The 24,716-nt window shown below is 35.8% G+C and overlaps 2 protein-coding genes across 2 annotated transcripts; one reads left to right on the top strand and one right to left on the bottom strand.

Moving 5' to 3' along the window:
- The first annotated feature begins 731 nt into the window (after positions 1-731).
- LOC123559124 (uncharacterized) lies at positions 732-6,768 on the top strand. The gene is made up of 5 exons (XM_045350939.2): positions 732-1,062; positions 2,049-2,128; positions 3,085-3,292; positions 4,331-4,501; positions 4,837-6,768. Exons 1-5 carry the CDS (start codon positions 868-870, stop codon positions 5,134-5,136), a joined length of 954 nt encoding a protein of 317 aa, XP_045206874.2. The 5' UTR covers positions 732-867; the 3' UTR covers positions 5,137-6,768.
- A 1,489-nt stretch (positions 6,769-8,257) lies between these two features.
- On the bottom strand, positions 8,258-24,692 carry LOC123557594 (uncharacterized). Its single transcript, XM_053543918.1, has 9 exons — positions 24,328-24,692; positions 21,245-21,446; positions 20,272-20,360; positions 18,987-19,115; positions 18,278-18,422; positions 15,992-16,154; positions 14,089-14,242; positions 10,731-10,865; positions 8,258-10,289 (listed from the first exon to the last, which is right to left on the bottom strand). The coding sequence occupies exons 1-9, from the start codon at positions 24,455-24,457 to the stop codon at positions 10,051-10,053; spliced, it is 1,386 nt and encodes a 461-aa protein (XP_053399893.1). The 5' UTR covers positions 24,458-24,692; the 3' UTR covers positions 8,258-10,050.
- Between the last annotated feature and the right edge of the window lie 24 nt (positions 24,693-24,716).

Genomic DNA, 24,716 nt, shown 5'->3' with positions numbered 1-24,716 from the left:
AGTCGGAACCCTAAGACTGTCCATCCACCTCAGGAGACCTCTTCTCGTTCACAAATGTTGTGCTATTCTATATTTACGGTATTAGATCACTAATAGTAATGTTTACAAAATGGCCTTTGCTTGGTATATTCTGAAAGGTAACCGTGTTTTGCACAATTTTGCAATTTTTAAACAACTTTTACCGTGCCGTTTTTTTTTATAAATTTTGTATAACTTATGGTATCTCCTCGAGCTCAGGTAGAGACAAATTTCAAAGTGATAGCCACTATCCAAAACGTTTGAACTCATTTAACCATTAATTTTAATAAAAGAAACATCAAACTATTGGTAAACAATTATAAAACACAAAATAAAAATGTCAATATAATTTTTTCTATGGTGCCTCAAGTAAACGGATTTAAAGAGACACTCATACTTCAACATTGAAAAAATAAGGTCGAATGCTGTGTTTCTGTTTTGAATTTTGCTTACTCCATTTAAAAATAACCTTAGGGCAGACGTAAAACCTACCTAAATTAATTGAATACTCTTCAAAAAGGAGGTTCTCTACTAGTACCTTAAGTAAAAAGATAGTGCAAAAGTATTGATTAATACGTAAAACTTTTTGAGTTAATATGAAAGTAACGTAGTTTAAATCATGTTGATCAGTAATACAAGGCAAAGCGTTTTAAATTACATGAGTCGTTATTTTCTTTTCAAGACTTAAGTCTATTGTCTAATATCATTGTCTCTCTATGGTAGAGTCATTTTGTATTACACACTGTTTGTACAATCAACTTTGGGATAGATCTATATTAAAGAAGTTAAAATTCTGTTGTCTAAAGTGGAAACTAACATTTATAAAGAGAAAACAAATATACAGCTATCATGAACGTAAGAACTGATGTCGAAACTGCAGCCGACCTTGAAGTTTTAAAAGGTCAATTAAGACAGCTTGGAAACTTTTTAAGAAATCAAGTACGGCTGTTCAGACGGAAGTATGACGTAGAGGATATAGCGTTCGAGAGAATTGATGAAGGTTCCAACATGATTAACAGAGTTGAAGAAAAGCTGGGTAATTATGTAAGTTAAATGTACTCTTATTCTGATTACTGTGAATAACAACAAAATAGGTAGGTCACCTTAATATGACAGGACAATGGCAATTTATACACGAATTACTTATGAATACTTTGAGAATACTAATATTGTTGATAGTTTTGTCTTTACGATGGACACGCATACTTCATGTATTTACTTCTAACATGATTTGTTTTTTGTCAGTTAAAAAAGAAGAAGACCTTGTATATTCTGCGATAAACAACGGTTGACGCACGGACCGTTAAGAGGACATTATGACGTCAATTTTGGTTCATTTCTAATCGGATGAAAGAAGATTAGCATGAATTTTGTCATCATGTTTAATAAGCATGTTATAATGAATACATTTTAGGATTTTTTTTGTAATTTTCTGTCCGGTTTACCATCCAAATGGTTAAATTCAAGCATCTGAACTCTGAACCACAGTAAATCAGATGGTATACAAAGCGAATGTTTTGATTATCTGATAAATACATACCATAAAGTGATTTTTCTTACTTATTTAGAATAAACTTTTTTGATATAGTTGGTATAATTGTATACGTTTTACGACAGGAATTCTACCCATAAGCAACCAAAAGTTTATATATAAAAAGACACCCTCTATGTATATGTTTTATATAGAGGGGGTCTTTTTCATTTATAGACATTTGTTGGCTTATTGATAGAAATTTCAGGTTCCTGTGGTTATACTGTCAGTATTTTTGTCACACTGTGTTCCAGTTTTTGTTCATACTTTGCATTTTATCTTTCGCCAGGTCATTTTCTTTCTGTGAAACATTTAAACCAAAAAAAAAAAAAAAAAAAGCATAAAACTCGACATTGTATTATTTTTAGTTTTCAATGCACGTACATATTACAGTGTTTGATATCAAATTATTTCATACAGATGAACAAATACAATAAGTAAGCCTATGAGATTTCGTCCAGAATACAGACTTAATGAGTAAAATGTGATTGTTTTGCAGCTGTCGATGATAAGGAAGAACGAGAGAATAGAAGACAGGTACACGAGGATCAAGCGTATCAAGAAAAGACATGAAGAAAAGTAATTAAAATTCAAGATAATTGCCTACTCTAAATTGGATTATGTTCGCCTCACCATTATAGTGCGACTTGATTCGCAGCTACTTCTACCATTAAAACAAGAGGCTTTTAGCTATAATATTAGTGAAAATGAAAAATACATATATATTACAGCATCCAAATGCTCTGGTTTCTTCTCTGTATTTTTTCACCTTTGTTACATTTTAAAATTGAATCTTATAATAGCTGTAGTGTTTGATCCCCAGGGACGTGGCAAATGTTCTCCACGGTTGGAAAGAAGGAGCTCTGTCTGAAAATATTTGTCCTCTTTCTTTGATTTATATAGAGAAGTTGTCATTTACCTGCAAGGTTATTGCGGAATCCAGGAACGTTGGTAGGCTAATTGACTGTCGTTTTGTAAATGAAATACCGTTGAAAACTCTACAAAAATGAAGTGCAGTTCGAAGGATGAAAGCTAATACGGTTTTAGTGCATAAAGAAAAAGTTCGGCATTCGCTAATTTCTAACGAGTTAAATTTAAGCACTTTATTTATCAACATGCACGGTGTTTCTGAGCGGGAGAGCCGAAATAGGCATGTTTTCGAAAACGTATGGTTCAAGAGGTGTCAAGACTTAAAAGTGCCAAATATTTCAATTGCATTTGTTTTGAATGATTAAATTTATTTATTTGATTGAGCTTTGTTTATAGCCCAAGAAGCCAAACCCGTGCAACATTTCAATACAGTCTACGTTATTTTAACAAGCGGAGCAAAGAACGTATTATTAAGTCTTAATGTTTTGTTAAATATGGACCTAAAACCCGTGTGAACATCGTGTATGCGTTGATGTTACTGCAGGTGTGATACTTTGCCGTGAAGTGAGGTCTTGTTGCAAGGCGCTTTCTCAAGTGTTTACTTCTTATTTTCATCAGGGTTCCAACACTGCATTCTGTGTATCTACGTTGCATTTCAATTTCAGATTGGCATCGGCCACTACAGTATGGCTCCAAGGTTACAGTCCACACATCATTGAAATCACAAGTTACAACCGTGCAAAACACATTGCGGAATCTCTCGTGCATTTGTTTGAACAAGAATGGCAGGAAATGTACACTTCTTCCAGGAAAAAGATTGTCTCCCGTGTTACAGATAGGGACATAATGGAATGTCTTAGAGATATACTAAAGGTGAGTCGTAGGCAGAGTTTCTATGTAAAACATATTAAAAAATGAAATATGTTGAAAATAGTCTATAAACACAGTCGTTTAACAAGTGTGTACAACGCATTTAGCCGAAACGTTGTTATACACAGTGACAAATTTTCATAATATCCGATCTCCTCAATGAGTACATCTGGTCCCAAGTCAAAAGACGACTTCTCTTATCCCATATCTAGAACAGTCCTTATGTGGGGCTTGATAATAACACGAGTAGAAGTTTAAAAGATACAGGGAAATTCGTTGTAAAATCTATATCAACACTTACAATATCTTACTTCTGTGACGTTGACCTACACCTTAACCAAAAGATAATACCAGTCTTTGTGTGAAGTTAGATGAAGTTTTAAGAACTTATGAAAATATGTGGATTGGGCCACGACACTTCAGCCTGAAAAGAGCATGTCGGTGCGAGTACAAAGTACTCATTATATTTCGAATATGATCCTGGTGATGACGATAGTTGATGAAAATAACATCATTGATGATGATGCTGTTGGCGACAAACATACCAAAGTTTGTTCCAAAACAAGATCTTAAACAAAATTGTATACACTCTCGTTATGCATTTTGTCACTAACAGATGTTCAGGCGTAACATGGTACCTTATAAAACAAATGCACATGTATAAATCACTTTGAATAGAACTCGAACCATGTAACTTGAGGTAGTGGACCCGTAATGACAATCGCCAGTGTTGCTACACGTCCACTACCTTAAATCGCAATTAATTATGTCTCCAACACCACTGTGAACAGTTCTCATCCGATCTTCACAAAACATGAACAAAAAGTGTTTGCCAGTAAGTCCTCGGCCAAGTTCGCTACCTAGGCACTACGGAATTATGGCTCTTGAATTACCGAAAACACAGATTCCAATGATATAGGTTTTGGTGCATGGTTGACTCAGATACATAATGGAGAAGAAATGCCAATTTAGATGATTAGGCAGTTGTAGGGGACAAGCGCTTTTCTCAAACATTAGAATTTTGAAATCATTTCGTTTTAGTATTGCTACCATCGGTGTCAAGATTTTGCCTGGAAGCAATGTGTCCTAATCCTCAGACTTGTTACTATGTCTGACCAGTACAACATAGACAACTGTCATCCAGTCATCCGTCTTAGAATCAAAGAACTCCAGAAGAAAGGCGTTTCGTATACTTTGCCATTCATCCAAAAGGTATCTCTCAGTTTTAGAATAATTTCTCAACAGGAGGTAGCGACATATTATCATTTATTAGAATGGTATAACAGTACCTCTACAAAAATTGTATGCTTTAATGCGAGCCATGCCCTTATGTTTGGCAGGATCTCCGCAATTAGATGTGGAACACGTTAGAAAAATCAGTGCAATAAAATGTTTCGCTGCGGTAATGACCATTCATTTAGCGAACATATTAAAATCAACAGAAAGATAATATAGTAGATCTACATCGGTATTTTATTCAAAACTATTAGAAGTCAAATATATATTATTTTCTAACGCTGTATTTTGCGTTTTGTATATCCTTTCAGATCATAAGGCAAGACATTTTGTCACAGTTAAACTTAAGGAGCGTTGTTAAATCCCATCACACTCAAAAACCACCACTTAGAACTTTTCTAGACATGTGCACGGAAATCACGTGGTTCATGCAGTTCCAAGATCCATCAATCGTACTGGACTTTACAGATGAAATTAGTTCCATAAAATTCAAGCCATATACCACTTCCGGTCCAGAACTTGTTTTTGTCGTCTGGCCAGCTGTGCTATTACATGAAAACGGACTATTTGTCTCAAAGGGTGTTGCGGAGTTTTTTGACCCCCGGCTCTGACGTCATATCCTTATTGGAATCCCCATAAAACACAATTTGCATATTCTGAACACTGATACAGCTTATTCATAAAAATTTCAAAATCCTTATGCTCAATATATGATTGAATGAAACTAAATGGAGAGAGACAGTCGTCCGTTTGTTTCAGTTAACCTGCTGGAACATTTGCATGCAATATACTGACAGCAATATAAGTTGCAACACGTGACGTGGTTTTCGGTTATGTACCTATATGGATGGCAAAGCGAACCGAATTTCTTTAGCAAAAACACTCTTGATAATAGGTCCCGACTTTGCGGTAATGAAACAGCTCTCTCTGAAAGTGGTCACGATATACATAGATCTATCTAAAATGGCGACTGTTACATAACTGAACTTAAGTATTTAGCTGTCAAAGTCTTGTATTTTTCATATAATTATAATAAGAGAGGCCGTGTCTTCTGAAATTCCATCGTAGTTACTGTCATATACACGAAAAGTGATTTTGGTTTCAGTATAAAGGTCAAGCAAAATGCATGCCCGGTAGATTTCGCGGGTGGCTTGTCGTGTCCAGCACCCTTTGGGTCGGCCTATGACGTTTAATTGAATAAGTTAGGACAATTAAATGCTGAGAGGAAAAATGATCCAAGGAATTTGTGTACTTACGAAAATGTTTATTTATAAAAGCAGACGAGACCTCAATAACAAATTCAACATTGAGACAACATTTAAAGGTCCATTACTAAGGGAAAGTGAGTTGGCAATTGTTTTCATAGCCAGTGCATAGACTTCTGCAAGACACTAAATAATGAAGATTGGCAGGTCAAAATTTACAGAAGGTCTATGGAACTCAAAGAAATGTATGTGTATTATGTTGAAATTTCAATGAATCGACAGAATGACCCCCAGGTCTTTTTAACTTTCTTCATACTTCATAGAAAAATAATTGTACATATACTGCGATTTATTTCGAATTTCTACATACCAACTTTCATTTTCCAATAAAATGAAATAGTTTCTGTGCTTTTTAAAAGAAATTAAAATGTTCACTTTCCTTAGTATTGGACCTTTAACAAAATAAACATAGTAAAACATATTCAATTACCTTGAAAATGAATAAGAAATGTAAATTAAAACAAGCATTTTCCTTAACAAATTTGTAAACTATTATCAATTATCATTATTGCATGCAAAAAATGTCTTTCATAATAACTGTACGCTGTCTATAAAGACCACCATTGGGCGAGAAAAAAAAGAGTGTCTTTACTGGAAGGTGGTCTTTATTCACAGGTGTAAATTTTTAAACATCAAGCAAAACCAGTGGTCATTAAGGACAAGTGGTCTCCGTACTAAGTTGACCGTTAGAACAGGTTTGACTGTATACAGATATAACGGAGATTCATAATTTTCTAAAACTAAAACGGTCACGACATACGCCATAATTGAAAAGCAGGCGCTTGAACAGTTGAAGCTAAGTTAAAAGTTATATGGTTACAATGAATGATTGTTTAAGTGTTATTACTGCAGAAATGGTTGTTACTATAAGAGTACTTCAAGATGGATGTATAGGTATTTGCCTCAGAAATGATATAAATATCAGGACGTTGCTACAGAAAGTCAAGGTTGTTATTATTACTGAAATGATTGTCATAAGGTCACTGCTGCAGAAATGGTTGTAATAGAAACAGTTCTAACAGGGCAATGCTTAAAAAAATGGTTGTAATAAGGTATTACTATAGAAACGGTTGTAATAGGACACTGCTACAGAAACGGTTGTAATAGGACACTGCTACAGAAACGGTTGTAACAAGGCATTGCTTTAAAAACGGTTATAATAGGGTTATTACTGCAGAAATATTTGTAACAGGGCATTCCTACAAGAATGATTTAACATGGCATTGCTACAGAAACAGTTGTAATAGGACACTGCTACAGAAACGGTTGTAACAAGGCATTGCTTTAAAAACGGTTATAATAGGGTTATTACTGCAGAAATATTTGTAACAGGGCATTCCTACAAGAATGATTTAACATGGCATTGCTACAGAAACAGTTGTAATAGGACACTGCTACAGAAACGGTTGTAACAAGGCATTGCTTTAAAAACGGTTATAATAGGGTTATTACTGCAGAAATATTTGTAACAGGGCATTCCTACAAGAATGATTTAACATGGCATTGCTACAGAAACAGTTGTAATAGGACACTGCTACAGAAACGGTTGTAACAAGGCATTGCTTTAAAAACGGTTATAATAGGGTTATTACTGCAGAAATATTTGTAACAGGGCATTCCTACAAGAATGATTTAACATGGCATTGCTACAGAAACAGTTGTAATAGGACACTGCTACAGAAACGGTTGTAACAAGGCATTGCTTTAAAAACGGTTATAATAAGGTTATTACTGCAGAAATATTTGTAACAGGGCATTCCTAAAAGAATGATTTAACATGGCACTGCTACAGAAACGGATGTAATAAGCTATAAACTCATTACTTTAGAAATGAGCCGTGCCATGAGAAAACCAACATAGTGGGTATGCGACCAGCAAGGATCCAGACCAGCCTGCGCATCCCCGCAGTCTGGTCAGGATCCATGCTGTTCGCTTTTAGAGCCTACTGCAATTAGAGAAACCTTTAGTGAACAGCATGGATCCTGACCAGACTGCACGGATGCGCAGGCTGGTCTGGATCCATGCTGGTCACAAAGCCACTATGTTGATTTTCTGATGGCACGGCTCAAATGGTTGCAACAGATCACTGAAATATTGTAATACAGTATTGCAATAGGAACGACTGTCATAGTACACTGCTACAGAAATGGTAGTAATAGGGCATCGCTGCAGGACGGATGTAAGTAGCAAGATGAAATAGAACATTGCAACAGAAACATTTATATGGTCATTGCTTCAGAGCTGGCTGTAATATGGTCATGTTTTCAGAGGCAGTTGTAATAAGGTAATTGCTTAAGAAGCAGTTGTAATAAGGTAATTGCTTAAGAAGCAGTTGTAATAAGGTAATTGCTTAGGAAGCAGTTGTAATAAGGTAATTGCTTAGGAAGCAGTTGTAATAAGTAATGCTTAAGAGCGTTGTAATAAGTATTGCTTAAGAAGCAGTTGTAATAAGGTAATTGCTTAAGAAGCATGTTGTAATAAGGTAATTGCTTAAGAAGCAGTTGTAATAAGGTAATTGCTTAGGAAGCAGTTGTAATAAGGTAATTGCTTAGGAAGCAGTTGTAATAAGGTAATTGCTTAAGAAGCAGTTGTAATAAGGTAATTGCTTAAGAAGCAGTTGTAATAAGGTAATTGCTTAAGAAGCAGTTGTAATAAGGTAATTGCTTAAGAAGCAGTTGTAATAAGGTAATTGCTTAAGAAGCAGTTGTAATAAGGTAATTTGCTTAGGAAGCTGTTGTAAAATCACTGCTTCAGAAGTTGTTGTTGTAAGAAGGTCAATGCTTATGAAAGGGTTGCAAAAAAGTCAATGCATAAGAAACAGCTGTAATAAGGCTATTGCTAACAATGACTGTAAATGTTCTATTGCTACAGAAATAGGACAATACAACTATTGCTAAAATTACTGTTTTGAATCCATTTCTCTAGAAATGTTTAGTTTCTAAGTTATTTCAGTATAAACAGCTGTAGCTAGGACATTGCTATAGAAGCTGTGATTATATCATTACAACAAAAAGTTGATCATTGCTGCAGAAAACGTTTGTTATCTAATGCCACTGCTACAGACTTTCCTAAATGTTTCATTCCTACAGACATGACCTAAAAATGACTGATAAAGGTAACTGATATTTAGAAAATTGACAAATAAGGTCATTTCTATGGGGAAAACTGTTTAAAAGATTTTTGGTAGTAAATAAAACATTTTTAATACGAGTGCAGGGAAATAACATGAAACTGTTCACATAAGAAATATATAACATTTTACAAATACTTTTATTTCTTGCAAAGTTTTTTCAATTAAAGTGTATACCTATCTTAAAAATAAAACAGAAAAGTCCAAAAAATAAAACAATAAACAAGGAAAACAATAAAGGGAAACAATGTGAAAGAGGAACACATTTCAAAAACACTGTATGAACACATTTCGGAATATCATTAATTTACATTATGAGCAATGAGCACATTTAGAACATATTGTATGAACACATCTCAGAACAACTTCAACATACAACATATTTCTTATCACAGACTGTAATGAAAGAAACATACCCTGTCAGTGTGTAACAACATAAAACACATTCCTAAACTTATCAGAACAATATAGTGAGAATTTTGAGAATTTAAAAACTATAAACTATCCATTGGGCATAGAAAGCTATGCTATGTGATATGACACAGACAGACATATCCTTAGGGTAATGGTACTCTGACAACAAAAATTTGAACTGAAGCCTAACAGTAAGGATGGCCTTGACCTATGAACTAGGGGTAAGGGTCATGTCACCTTTCTAATCTATACTTAATGCCCATCATCAAATAAAAGTGTTATGAACATATGAAGAAATATTAAGTAATGCCATTTCAAAGCAACTTTGACATTATTATCAGGTGCCTGGACCTAGAATGCAACATATTGCCATGTTATGCGGAACAGTTGTGCAAAGTGTTTTTGAAATCTGACCATGTGCCATAAAATTCTAGGCCAAGCATTCTGATCATTAAAACATACACACTGATGCATGCATGCACATGCATACATATATAACACTGCATGCCTTTCACCCTCCCAATGTATAATGTGCTATGAAAAAAGTATGTGTATGACCTCAGTAAAATGCTTGTACACTATACATGGTGGAATATGGCACATGTAAATCTAAATCTAATGCAGAGAAGTATACTAGAATGATTTTTATGTAGATAAAAAAAGCTGTGAAATATGAGCACAAATTTATGGCAAGAAAGAGCAACCTCAAATAAAATTCACTTTCTAACACTCCCATTGCACATGTTTTGAGGTAAATCTAGTCCATGTCTTCTATATTGCACTATAGTGATAGAATAGTCTTCTGTTGCTATGGCAACAAATGGTCCATCACCAATATCCCCAATGACTAGAGCGTTGATGTGATCATGTGACGTCTGTATGACCCTTGTAGGCGTGGCTAGATCAAGTGTGTCCCAGTCTCTGCCGGATGGAAGGTGGTACAGATATACAAAGCCTTAAAGTTGAAAATTATAAAAAAATTAGCAACACATGGATGCACTACCAACATAAACACACAACTCAAAATCAAAAGTAGATAAATCACTAGTTTACTGCACAATCATTCAGCCGAGCCATACATGGAAATTACATACCATCGGATTTGAATGTGTCATTAACAATTTCATGCAAACAGATGGTCATGTTTACTGACTGAATTTTGGCTTCCAATCTTTTTTCTTTCTTTCTTGAACCAATACTTTTCAATTTTTAGTTTTATAAACCAGTTTGAGAAGTTACAAATCAATCTAAAACCAAAGTCCTTCTCATTAACAATTAATCCATTTTTCAAACAAACTCTTCAATGTTTTCATAAATGTTATGCAATTTATTCCAAGTTTTTAAATGTCAAAACATTATAACTGATATCATTCAAACATTAAATGAAGTATTTTACCAGATCTGCATCCTATGGCAAGTACTGATCCATGAATTACAACACATTCTGGAGTTTTGAATATACACTTGTACATGTCATATTTGTCAAAAACATAGTCCTCTTTGTATCTACTAACATGAAGGAAACCGTCACCTGAAATATTAAATATAAATACTTTACACATTTTGCAGACATGAAACACAAATATGACCTATTTTTTTAATCAAGTTCTTTCTTTTTCTCACATACAGAAAGCCTACAACTGATGTATTGCACATATTGACCTATTGATGTTTGTTTGTTTGTATTAAGTTTAACGCCGTTTTTCAACAGTATTTCAGTTACATAACGGCAAGCCTAACCAGTGTTCCTGGTTTCTGTACCTGCATAAACCTGTTCCCCAGAAATAACTGCCAAGTTCCCCACATGAATCGGAGGTGGATGACGAAGGACTTCAGACACAATGTTTTTTATCAAATCGTCACAGAGAATATAAGGCCTGCTCTAGGATCGAACTCACGACCCCGCAATCCGTTGATCTGCGCTCTCCTTTTTGAGCTAAGCGGGCGGGTTGATCTACTGGTATATTAAAGTGCTATGTGTATATGAAATTAAAAGGAACATAGCTTGTAGACACACCATTCAGGTTGATATCAACTTTACACCTTTCTGAGATATGAATAAACATGTTTATATTTGACAAACACACACTCCTCCATATATCTGCTGGAACAGTTGAAACCATCAACTAGAATATTAATGTTGATCAGGATATTAATGGACAAAAATCACTGAATTTAAGTTTGAAGCATTTAGTTAATCACAATTCGCTATAAACGATTTGTGATCAGGAACACTTTAAGCAATAAAAAGTCACCATGTCAATGTCCAATAAACATATTTTGTCAGTACAAAGTTTGTAACACTTTTGAATTCAAAAGCTCTATAGATACAATCACATTGATACAGGCATCTAATAACCTTTGTACGACGGTCGGTAGTTTCTGTACAATATGAATATTTACAACAAATACGTTCCACATTCAAATACCACTAATTATAATTATACTCTGCATTGCAGTCAAGCAATTAAGTATTGTTGTGTGGACCAAAGCATTTTCAAGATGTTGCTGCTTAACGTAATTATCAAGACGTCATAAAAAATAAATTGATTGCACAAATAAGTAACTTGAAGAAACCTTTATGCAAAATCAACTAGCCTGACGAGTTCATGGTAAAATAATTATTCATATATGATATAAAAATTCTTTTCCTATACAGAACTCTCAACAAATCAAGTCAAATTACACAGATGAATTTGCAAAACTTCTAGTGTATATTATTCAGATTGTGTTCCCTGATATATTAAACAACAAATTTCTGCATTCATTCAGCGTGTCTGATACAGGACCTATAGAGTGATGGTCCAGGTATTAAGGTCCAAATCTATAACTATTTCCCTTTTAGAATAATACCCACTTTCGAGCTTCTCTCGGTAATCAAGTAATGCGGCTAAACACAGTACAATTTTACATACTGCACAGATTTCCAAAAACAAAATGATAACATGAAAACTTCTTTATCCAATGAACCAAGTAAGCATAAGTTAATAAACTGTCAATTTCTCCAAAAACAAGAACTGTCTAATGCTTCAACTATTTGATGCCTTTCTACTTCATACTAGCTTTCATAAAAAAGTTTTAGCAAAATTTTTTTAGTTGAAGAACAAGATAATTTTGCTAAAATGTAAGCCTTGGTTATGAAACTTGCCATATGAGGTCATTCCATGATACCAAAGACTTGTGGAGACAATTTTGAGTTCTGTAACTTGCCACATGAGGTCAAATCAATGCACAATTTACTAAGTCAAGGGCCATACCTCTGAAGACACTGTCCAAAGTGAATGGTTATTGACTCTGACCCATTAGAGTAATGCCTTATAATTCTGCATAAATTCTGTTAAGATTATAGAAAAAGCTATGTTTTACTAATAGGCATACACATAAAAGGTCCTGAGACAAAGACAGATTGCGAGGTCCTGAGACAAAGACAGATTGAGAGGTCCTGAGACAAACAGATTGAGAGGTCCTGAGACAGACAGATTGAGAGGTCCTGAGACAAACAGATTGAGAGGCCCTGAGAGACAGACAGATTGAGAGGCCCTGAGAGACAGACAGATTGAGAGGTCCTGAGACAGACAGACTGAGAGGCCCTGAGAGACAGACAGATTGAGAGGTCCTGAGAGACAGACAGATTGAGAGGTCCTCAGAGACAGACAGATTTAGAGGCTCTGAGAGACAGACAGATTGAGAGGCCCTGAGAGACAGACAGATTGAGAGGTCCTCAGAGACAGACAGATTGAGAGGTCCTCAGAGACAGACAGACTGAGAGGTCCTGAGACAGACAGATTGAGAGGCCCTGAGAGACAGACAGACTGAGAGGTCCTGAGACAGACAGATTGAGAGGCCCTGAGAGACAGACAGATTGAGAGGTCCTGAGAGACAGACAGATTGCGAGGTCCTGAGAGACAGACAGATTGCGAGGTCCTGAGAGACAGACAGATTGAGAGGTCCTGAGAGACAGATAGATTGAGAGGCCCTGAGAGACAGATAGATTGAGAGGTCCTGAGACAGACAGATTGAGAGGTCCTGAGAGACAGACAGATTGAGAGGTCCTGAGAGACAGACAGATTGAGAGGTCCTGAGAGACAGATAGATTGAGAGGTCCTGAGAGACAGATAGATTGAGAGGCCCTGAGAGACAGCCAGATTGAGAGGCCCTGAGAGACAGATAGATTGAGAGGTCCTGAGAGACAGATTGAGAGGTCCTGAGAGACAGACAGATTGAGAGGCCCTGAGAGACAGACAGATTGAGAGGTCCTGAGAGACAGACAGATTGAGAGGTCCTGAGAGACAGACAGATTGAGAGGTCCTGAGAGACAGACAGATTGAGAGGTCCTGAGAGACAGACAGATTGAGAGGTCCTGAGAGACAGATAGATTGAGAGGTCCTGAGAGACAGATAGATTGAGAGGTCCTGAGAGACAGATAGATTGAGAGGTCCTGAGAAACAGACAGATTGAGAGGTCCTGAGAGACAGATAGATTGAGAGGTCCTGAGAGACAGATAGATTGAGAGGTCCTGAGAGATAGACAGATTGCGAGGTCCTGAGAGACAGATTGAAAGGTCCTGAGACAGACAGACTGAGAGGTCCTGAGAGACAGACAGATTGCGAGGTTCTGAGAGACAGACAGATTGAGAGGTCCTGAGACAGACAGATTGCGAGGTCCTGAGACAGACAGATTGAGAGGTCCTGAGACAAACAGAATGAGAGGCCCTGAGAGACAGACAGATTGAGAAATGCTAAAAGATCACTTACTTGTATAACAGACAATCCTCTTTCCGAGTATATAGATGGATTTGATGCAACAACCAATGTTTGCCACTTGTGCCATATCCTGTTTGTCTTCTTGTCCACATCCCAGACATCCCGTCCACAGAAACAAGTTTCCCATCTCATCACCAGATAACACCTGTAAGTTGAAGTTTAAAGTTAGATTTTACTAGAACAGTGCATCCTCTCTACTGATTCATCCAACCTTTTCCGTGACAAGGTTTTCAGGTTTTCCCCCAATTTCTCTTTAAATATTTAGCACTTCCACTGATATTATACATCTTGTTTTTCTAAATAACTCCTAAGGATGGTATCGTGAACTTGTTAAACTTCCAAAATATTTTGATTAGTTTTTAATTTATCGTCAAAAATGGTTTTGGTAGAATATTTTTTCCACTGTAAATTTCAGTCATTTTTTACTCCCAAAATTATTAAAATAATCATTTTCAACTTTAACTGAATTGTGTATTTTCAAAATCTTAATTAGCATAAAAGTAACACTTACCTGCAAAAATGCTGTAGAAAGTCTAAAAACTTTTTTTTTAATTGGAATTTTGCCCAATTTGTGCAATGGGAAAAGTACACTTTTCACAATAAACTTAACATTAGTCGAAATAATTAAAAATTCAAAAAAATTATACTATCACCGTAAGAGGCTTTTAGAAAAAAAAAATGTATAATATATCTTTGTCTTGAGCAGTAAACTGAATTTTACGAAAAACTTTGTTATGGAAAAAGTAGACAAAACAGTGAAGTGAACAACTTTTGGAAAACTAAAATGTATCTGCTGTATTGCGGTTGTTGCTCTAAACAGATTCCTATCAGCGTTTGGAAAAGGAATGTTTTGCCTTTTAGAAAGGTGTTTTCTCTACAGAGGTTTCTTAACTTAGGTTATACTGAAATGCAAGAAAGCAGGTTAGGTCATATATACATCATACCATGAAGAGTTCTATGTGTATGAGAAGATAGATGTATATAGAATACATTCACAACTATAAGGAAAATGCCAATAAGCCTTTGCAATTACTGAAGATTTCATTAATATCTGGTAAGGTCCATTCCCACAGTACTTATTCATCTCCAATTATCAAATTAAATTCTTGTTTCAACTTGCAGCAGTAATGAAAGGTTAGTCTCATAATTTCTTGCCTATGTCAAGTAAATTTATGCCTTTTTTATTCCTGAACATTACATTAGATTTCTCATGCCTAATTAACTAATCCTGCCAATAGTTGGGCCAGTATGAGAATTAATCTTAAAATTACAATAACTGAAAGAAAACAACACCTTAGCTTTTTACTGTAAATTTCCTTGTTATGAAATAGATGTAAAGCTCATGGTTGTAAATTTTGAACTTTACTTATTCTAGGCCTTAAAATTAAGTCTCTAAGGTATTCTAAAACATATCTCCAGAACTGTACATGCTTTCCCTAACATAAGCAGTGCTTTGATTTAAAGTTACATCTGAAAGATGTGTTTGTGATCTTAGAGGAGTTCAGCACTGAACTTGTGATCTTTAGTTTCACAGTCCAACAGGATCCCTGCATCCACTCTTTCTAAGCATATTTTGTCTGTATATAAGTTTATCTATAGTTGCCACCAGCAACCCATATGGGTGACTCCTACAGAAGACAGTTAGTAATCTTAGTGGGAGGATAGTGCAAGATACAGAAGAGGCTCCAATACCAGAAGCATCCCTGGTTCTTTAGCATGCCAGGTGTAAAGCACCCATACACGGGACTCTTATCTCAATGTTAGTAATCATTAGTTGGAGGAGCAGGGGCTCGAACTTACAACCCCTGGTTTCATAGTCAAACAGTGTTACCACTGGACCACTGCATCAGCTCTTTTCTAAGCATATCCAAAGAAATCAAGTATATATAGCTACCGTATCCTCCCAGAATGCAACAGCAGTGATATCAGCAGCTGATTGGCTGTAGAGTGTACACAATATCTCAGTCTCAGCATTTGATTGGTCAACTGATCTCCATATAGGCTGACCTTGTATCAGACTTCTGTTGGCAGCAGCAACAAAATGATTACCCCATGACCTATATACACAAAATAATTCCTACATAAAATGTTATCCAAAATCAACACTTTTTATTTAAATCAACAAATGTTTCTGAAAATTTGATGTTTTTTCTTATTTTCCGAAATGGCATTTAAAATTTCATTTCTTCAAAAATAGGCAGTATGACTTTTCAAAACTATATAACACATTTGTATGTAAAAACTGTGATAAAAAGAGATGGACCCGTATTCATAAAGCTCCTAAGGAAAAAACTTAGGAGAATCCTTAACTCTGTAAAATTTCCTGAACAACATAGCAGAAAAGAAAAGTATACACTTTGTAAAATTTATTGATAATCTTCATTTCTATGCTTGATTAAATGTGACAATATTGTTAGACATTCCAACTATCTCGACAACTGTCCACAAAATGCTTTGAAACTTTTCCCTTAATTAGTCCCTTAGGGAAAATTTTCCCTTAAGAGTTTTATGAATACCAGCCCTGACCTAACAAATTTGAGAAAGATACATGAAAGAAAGCCTTTGACAAAGTTTGATTAAAATCCATCTAAATGAACATGGGAAGAACTTGTTGGCAGATCTTAAAATTTTTAACAAACATAACAGAGTTCCATGTAAAGATGCTTTTGTCCAATGATTACAGGACATAAGGTCCAACTCCAGGATCCATCTCCTGTTGATTATAATTACTGTCCTACTCAAATGTTTTTTTTTATAACATGCTTTCATCAACTCAATTCCACCACTTTGCCAGTCTAGCTTTCAGATAGGTAATCTTCATATTGTATAAATACAAAATTGTTCTGCATTTGTAAAGGACATAAATTCAGAAAAGCCACAGACCTTATCACCTCACCCATGTGGGTTTTAATGCCAGAATGGACATTTGGAGTCTTCCTCCACAATATCAAACAAGGCAGTCTGAAAGACAGCTAAATCCCCTGCCACTGCTATGGATAGTGAAAGGGTAAAACCTTTGACCTTTAGCTGGTACCTTGACCTTGAACTGACATGGCTGACTCATGAATTCTGCACAACGTCTTGATGAGGTGATCATTTGACCAAAGTTTCATGAAAGTCCTTCAAGGGGTTTAGGAGATACAGAGCTGAAACCTTTGACCTTCAGTTGTGACCTTGACCTTGAACCGACATGAGTTCTTGATGAGGTGATTATTTGACCCAAGTTTGATGAAAATCCTTCAAGAGGTTAAGGAGAAACAGAGTGGACACCAAATGGAAGGCTCAAACCTTCGACCCTTAGTTGTGACCTTGACCTTGAGCTGGCATGGTTGACTCATAATTTCTACACATCGTTCTGATGAGGTAATCATTTGACCCAAGTTTTATAAAATTCCTTCAAGGGGTTTAGGAGATATAGAGCGGACACGAAATGGAAGGCTCAAACCTTTGACCTTGAGTTGTGACCTTGACCTTGAGCCGACATGGCTGACTCATAAGTTCTGCACATCGCCTTGATGAGGTGATCGTTTGACCCAAGTTTGATGAAAATCCTTCAAGGGGTTTAGGAGATATAGAGCGGACACAAAATGGAAGGGTCAAACCTTTGACCCTAAGTTGTGACCTTGACCTTGAGCCGGCATGACTGACTCATGGGTTCTACACATCGTCTTGATGAGGTGATCATTTGACCCAAGTTTTATAAAATTCCTTCAAGGGGTTTAAGAGATATAGAGCGGACACAAAATGGAAGGCTCAAACCTTTGACCTTGAGTTGTGACCTTGACCTTGAGCCGGCATGGCTGACTCATGGGTTCTGCACATCGTCTTGATGAGGTGATCATTTGACACAAGTTTTATAAAATTCCTTCAAGGGGTTTAGGAGATATAGAGCGGACACAAAATGGCAGGCTCAAACCTTTGACCTTGAGTTGTGACCTTGACCTTGAACCGACAAGGCTGACTCATGGGTTCTGCACATCGTCTTGATGAGGTGATCATTTGACCAAAGTTTCATGAAAATCCTTCAAGGGGTTTAGGAGATATGGACCGGACACGATTTTGTTACGGATGGAAGGACGGACGGAAGGACGGACGCAGACCATTCCTATAATCCCTCCGCCACGGCAGGGGATTAAAAAAATGTTTATGTAAACATAGTAGCAAATTGTTAAAACTTTACCTGACATAGTTTGCCTGTTTACTGTAATGCTGAATCGTTGTTGATTTCTCTGTCTCAAGATTATACACTATCAGTGTCGTGTCCATTGATGAACTTACAATCTTATTGCCACACATTCCATTCAAAATATCCTTGGTTGTCATGACTACAAAAACCCAAGGAGTACATCTAAAATTATTTATTATGCTAAAAATAAACTAATTTAAAAAAGATTACACAAACTTTGTTTCAATTTTCATTTTACTAAACGGATGTTCTAGCACTATGCCTTGATCAAAATATGAATAATTACAAGGAAAGGTGCAAAACACTAAACAGGATGTTATGCTTAATAACAGTTTTGAAAAAGTAAGTGCAATATTAGAACATTTCATATTACAGAATATCAAAATACCATCAAACATTTCCTAGCAGTCACCTGTATTAAACAGATACTTGTCTTCAGCAACAAGTGAGCTAACTCCTAGAATAGACTTTTTATTATTGTTTCAAATTGTCTTAATAATCTACCTTAAACAGCCAGACTGTGTCACTTCCTTGGGTGGCTGCTTTACCCATACCCTGCTAAATTTCTGTTACAAACTTGTCCATCTTTTAATTTGAACAGTACCATTAACTGTTAAAAGGGGTGCATACCAAAATGATACTGCCTGAATGGCAAACAGTGCAGATTATGATCAGTGAATTCGTGTGATGTTAAATAGATTACCCATATCTAGACCAGCAATACTTGTCACTCGTCTGTGATGTTTGTACAGCACGTGGTAGTGTAGATCTTCCTCTATGTTCTTCCAGCTGATTACTTGACCACTTTCATGACCAGAGTAGATCACATTGTCTGGAAGGAAAAACAAACTTTATATGAGAGATCATTTACAGTCAAAATTCAGAAATTCAACTTCAATAGGACAGCATAGAAAAAAGAGTGTTTCACCATATTGTACAAATGTCAAATTATCCATATTTGTTTCAATACTTTTCAACCATAGATATATTTTGCAATGATTTATAGCTGAATTTTATATAATGAGATAAAAGAATTGAATAAAATGAAATATTCTGGGCTCACCCTGTTATTCATAACTTCAGTCATTTCTTTTTATTATTCCACTAGAACAGCTCAAATTTTTATCACTTCACTTTAAAGTATTTCTAGTTCAGTAAGGAACATTTTTCTGGTTCATGCCAGAGATATTGGCTCAAACAAATTCAGCTAATAAGAGTCATGAGCCAATATTCATCAACATCTAAAATATTCAATTTTGACATATTAACTTGTAGCAAATTTCTACTGATAAATTTCTCTGAGCTACATGTATCTGTCGCTGTAAAGTAAACATTTAAGCAAATTTTCATTTTAGCAAAGAAATGGCAAAAAGAACAAGTGTCAGTAAGACAGCACACTTGACTTTTCTCAGTGCTTGACTCTGAATTAGAGCTTTGCCAGTAAAAACTTTATAAAACTTTAACCAAAAAATTCTGAGTGAAAAAGGGGCATAACTCTGTCAAAATTCAAACAGAGTTATGAGGATTGTTTCTCCTGGTGTAGACTTTGATACTAAATAACTATTTCAAGTTTCAAATCAATAGTTTTGACAGTAACAGAGATATTAGACTTCATCAAAAACTTTAGCCAACAGCTGCGATGATGCTGACGCCAGGGTGAGTGTAATAGCTCTGCTTTTTCTTCAAAAAGACATGCTAAAAACTAACCTATTGAAGTCAGTTTTAGACTATGAATGTTGCTAAATACTGTGAAATCATTAATATTCATGGGGGACTAATTTTCGTGGAATTCGTGGTTGAGTCAATCCACAAAATTCAATCCCAACGAGCAAGTAAAATTCCCTTTAATTTATGTTCAAATGTTGAAATCCACAAATTCATATCCCCATGAAATTGCCATTTTGACCAAAACCACGAAATTTCATGCCCATGAAATTTAATGATTTTACAGCACGGACACTGAATTATATACACAAACTGATGCATACCTTGGACGTAAAGACATGTGACATCACCATGTGTTGGAAAGAAATGCAAATCTATCCTTTTCTCTACTCCATGTTTAATGTATCTACACCTACAAAGCAGAGAAACACTGTAGTTTCTATGATCATTAAAGTTATATCACATCCAAATTCTGTATTTGTAGAGAAAATATTTACAATTACCTCACAGTTTCTATGTTTACAACACATAAACATACCGTACCTCTAAATTACTACAAACGTGTATGTGAACACAGTACAAATATGTAATGCCATAAAAAAAACTGTACTTTTTTTAACAAATGGCTGTTACTACAGAATATTATTTGTTTCTTGTAACAAAGTTGGTTTATATGATCAGTCAGTTAAAATATTTTGACAATGATTTTCTCTTCATAAAGGTGGTTGATCAGAGTTCTAGTAAATAATGGTTTCGTTCAAAAGTTTAACAAAATTGAGCTGCACCATGAGAAAACCAATATAGTGCGTTTGCGACCAGCATGGATCCTGACCAGACTGCGCATCCGCACAGTCTGGTCAGGATCCATGCTGTTCGCTAATGGTTTCTCTAATTGCAACAGGCTTTGACAGCGAACAGCATGGACCCTGACCAGACTGCGCGGATGCGCAGGCTGGTCTGAATCCATGCTGGTCGCAAATGCACTATGCTGGTTTTCTCATGGCGGGGCTCAAATGATCATTTACACTTATGTGTTCTCTGAGTACTTTATATACAAGTTAAACCTTCTCTGGTGGTATTTGAAATCTGATTTTTTATCCTCATTGCCCAAAAAAAGACAGAGTTATTTCAGCATGAATATAAATTTATTAAATATTCTTTGCAAAAGGAATGATATGAAAATAAGCACTGAAAAAAAATGGGCACCTTGAGCTCAGATGAGCTTAAAGTCAGACCATTTTGCTTCTTGCTACAGGGACTAAACAAAGCTTGATGGTCTAAAACACCGATATTCACCTTGAAAATTCTGCATAGACTTCTCTCCAGAACATCCAGGGGAGTTTACTCTCTAAACTTGTTCTCCAATCGGTTGCAAGTTCAACAAGAGTGTTCTCCCTTCCTCCAGACAACTGCATAAGCCTCGTCAACTCCACCATTGTATATGGGGGAATTTCTTTCAGACAACAGCGCAACCAAAAATGCATACATGTTTCTAAACCTGGAAAGTTGATTTATAAATTTGCATGTTTTATTTGTTTTCTGACTGCATGTAGAAAGTTTCTATTTTCTTATTTATAGAAGGCAAAAGAGATATATATTTATATATATTGTGCAAATTAACAGATAAGTTTTCAGAGTGTGTTGGGTATTTCCCCATCATTTTAGTTTGAAAACTTAATTTGGTATTCTAAAACACGTTACTGCATGTTCTTTGCTTTAATTGGTATCAATGCATTTCAGGCTATTGAACCACAAGACTACTTGACCTCCAACTGTGCATTCTGACTACTCAGCCTTCTAACTACTGAGCCTTCTGACTACTAGGCTGTCTGAATAGAAGGCCATCTGACTAATAAACCGTCTGACTACTGCCCCTTCTGACAACTTACCCTCTTGACTACTGACCCTTTTGATAACTTGGCCTCTTGACTACTGACCTTTTTAACTTCCATGCTATCTCACAAGAAGGCCTTCTGACTACTGCTTCTTCTGACTACTTGGTCTCCTGACTACTTAGCCTTCTGACTACCCAACCTTCTGACTACAAAGCCTCCAGATTGCTTGCCTCCTGACTATTGAGCCTTCTGACTAACTGGCCTCCTGACTACTGAGCTTTCTGACTACTGAGCCTACTGACAACTGAGCTTTCTGACTACTGAGCCTCCTGACTATTTTGGCTCCTGATTACTGAGCCAGTGAGCCTTCTAACTACTTGGCTGTCTGACTATTTGGTCTCTTGACTACTTTGTCTCAAGACTACTTGGCCTCCTAGCTACTTGGCTTCCTGACTGCTGAGCCTTCAACTACTGAGCAGTCTGACCACTCAGCTTTCTAAATTCTGAGTGTTCTGACTACTTGGCCATCTGGCTACTGAATCTTCTGGTTACAAGGCTGTTTCAGTAGAAGACTTTCTGACTAGAAAGCCTTCTGACTATTTGGCCTCTTGACTATTAAACCTTCTAATCACCATGCCATCTGACCAGTAGGCCTTCTGACTTTTGATCCTTCTGACTACTTTCCCTTCTGACTATCATGCCATCTGACTACTAGGCCTTCTTACTACTGAGCCTTCTGACTACTTGGCTTCCTGATTACTGAGCCTCCTGACTGACTACTTGGCCTTCCAGTTATTTGCTCTCATGACTACTGGGCCTTCTGACTACTTGGTCTCCCGACTACTGGGCCTTTTTATAACTGAGCCTCCTGATCCATACCCCTAGGCACATTCTTTAAATTCATTGATTTAAAAGTCTGTAATATTAGAAAAAATCTATGAATTCACAAATTATTTGTAACATGATCCTAATTTAATACCTTAAATTTGTTTTTTTCTTGCTGTTTTGGAAACATAGCCTATCCCCAAAAACATGGGAATTTTGACACATAAATGTTCCAAACTGGGAAATATTTAGTACTATAGGACATAGTAAGGATGTGTTTAAGCACTTTTTCATCAATACATATGTTTCACATTCTACAACCAAATTGCCCATTATTTGGTCAATGTTTGTGCAATTTTAATGAAGTTTTTTTCAGAATGTAGACTGGGAATTTTTGCAGACATTGTGGGAAAAATACATACTTTTGGCGTTGGGAAATTATATAGCCAAATAACGGCTATAAAATGGAAAAAAAAAAACAAAGCCATGTAAATATAAATCTAAAGTAAGAGAGAAAATACCAAGGTCTCTACTGGGGCTCGAACCCCAGACCTTGTGATCCCTAGGCGGACACTAACCACATCGCTAAAGCGTTAACCAAACAACAAGGCTGTTGGAAGTGGCCTATAAACCTATAGCCTTACTCATTTGGCTCATCAGGATGACTTATTTTATGATCTGATATTTTATAGTTGTCATCCCTCTAAGCCTTACCCGTATCTGCATTTTACAATTAAGAAAAAAGGGACATTAAAAAATCAAAAAAGTCATAATAACTATACTGGTCAGACTTAGTTGCTTTAATAAATTAAACATTAATATTCATGTAGAAACTTCAGATGGTTGAATTTAATTCCTAATTTTAAATAAGAGACTTATATCTTTGAAAATATGTGACAGGTGCGAGGAGAGATCTACCCTCACACCAGTTTCAATAAACAACAGACTGCCGATTTCACTAAATTGCAGAAACAAAACACAGAATATACATTCGTAAAATGTCAAGACTGGTAACATTGCCCGATCGGGCTTTTGACATAAAAACTAATATTTCTTGAAAATTAATGAAAATATTTCTTGCAAAATTTGTCCATCTATTAATCATTACATATGATACAAATTAAAATAAAAATAACTTGGGTTACCTCCAGTTTGGTAGAATTATTTACCCTTTTCAGATTTTTATGACGCATAATTTTTGAAGACCAAAATAAAATTGTTCTAATGCTAAGTTTAAAACAAAAAAGGGTTAAATGGCTTTCAAATGCTCTAAATCATTGCGCTAGTACATGAATGTATACATATTATTGTGCTTTCACTTAAAACATTATAGAAAAATGTTAGTTGTAAAAAAGTGTTCATACATCTGCACTGGAAGCAAAGTATTAATCCTAAATATATGGTATTGGCGCACAAGTTTGGAGCAACAGAATGTCATTGAACCCTTTTCTGTTTTAAACATTGCATTAAAACATAACTGTTTTGGACTTTAAAAATTATGCATCATAAAAATCTGAAAAAGGGAAGTAAATCTATAAAAACTAAAGGCAACAGATTTATTTCTATCTTAATATGCACCATATTTTATGCTTAATGAATGGGCCAAGTTTGAAAGAAATATCTTCATTATTTTTCAAGAAATATTAGTTTTTATGTTGAAAGCCCGATCGGGCAATGTTACCAGCCTGATAAACCTATCACTATAAATCATTCGATAACCTGTTACTAGTTCATTCCATAATTTGCAGACTCTCTTTGCAACAGCAGCTGATTTTCCATCTAATTTGCTTAAAACGTAAGCTTGCATTTCTTCTGGTAGGCAGCCAATGCTATCTTTCGTTCCATTCATCCTGGATCAATTGCTTTTGACTAACTTTACCGAAACACCGTTTTGCAACTTCAGCACTGCAATATCGGTATTTAAACAAATTTCATTCAGTGGTTAGCAAAATTTTAATGCATATGAATGAGGGCAAGATATATGTATCCTTTAAATTAAATGCCAATCTGCGCTTTTAGTGAAATCAAGAGAAATCAGCATAAATTTTCATCCCCGGATGTGCCTCTAATCCGGTGAAGTGGTACCAAATCAGCTAGTCTCGTCCTTA

This window comes from Mercenaria mercenaria, chromosome 5 (genome assembly GCF_021730395.1).
Source record: "Mercenaria mercenaria strain notata chromosome 5, MADL_Memer_1, whole genome shotgun sequence".
NCBI classification, from domain to species: domain Eukaryota; kingdom Metazoa; phylum Mollusca; class Bivalvia; order Venerida; family Veneridae; genus Mercenaria; species Mercenaria mercenaria.
Note: the sequence above shows the minus strand (reverse complement) of the source record. Positions and strands in the feature narration are given on the sequence as shown.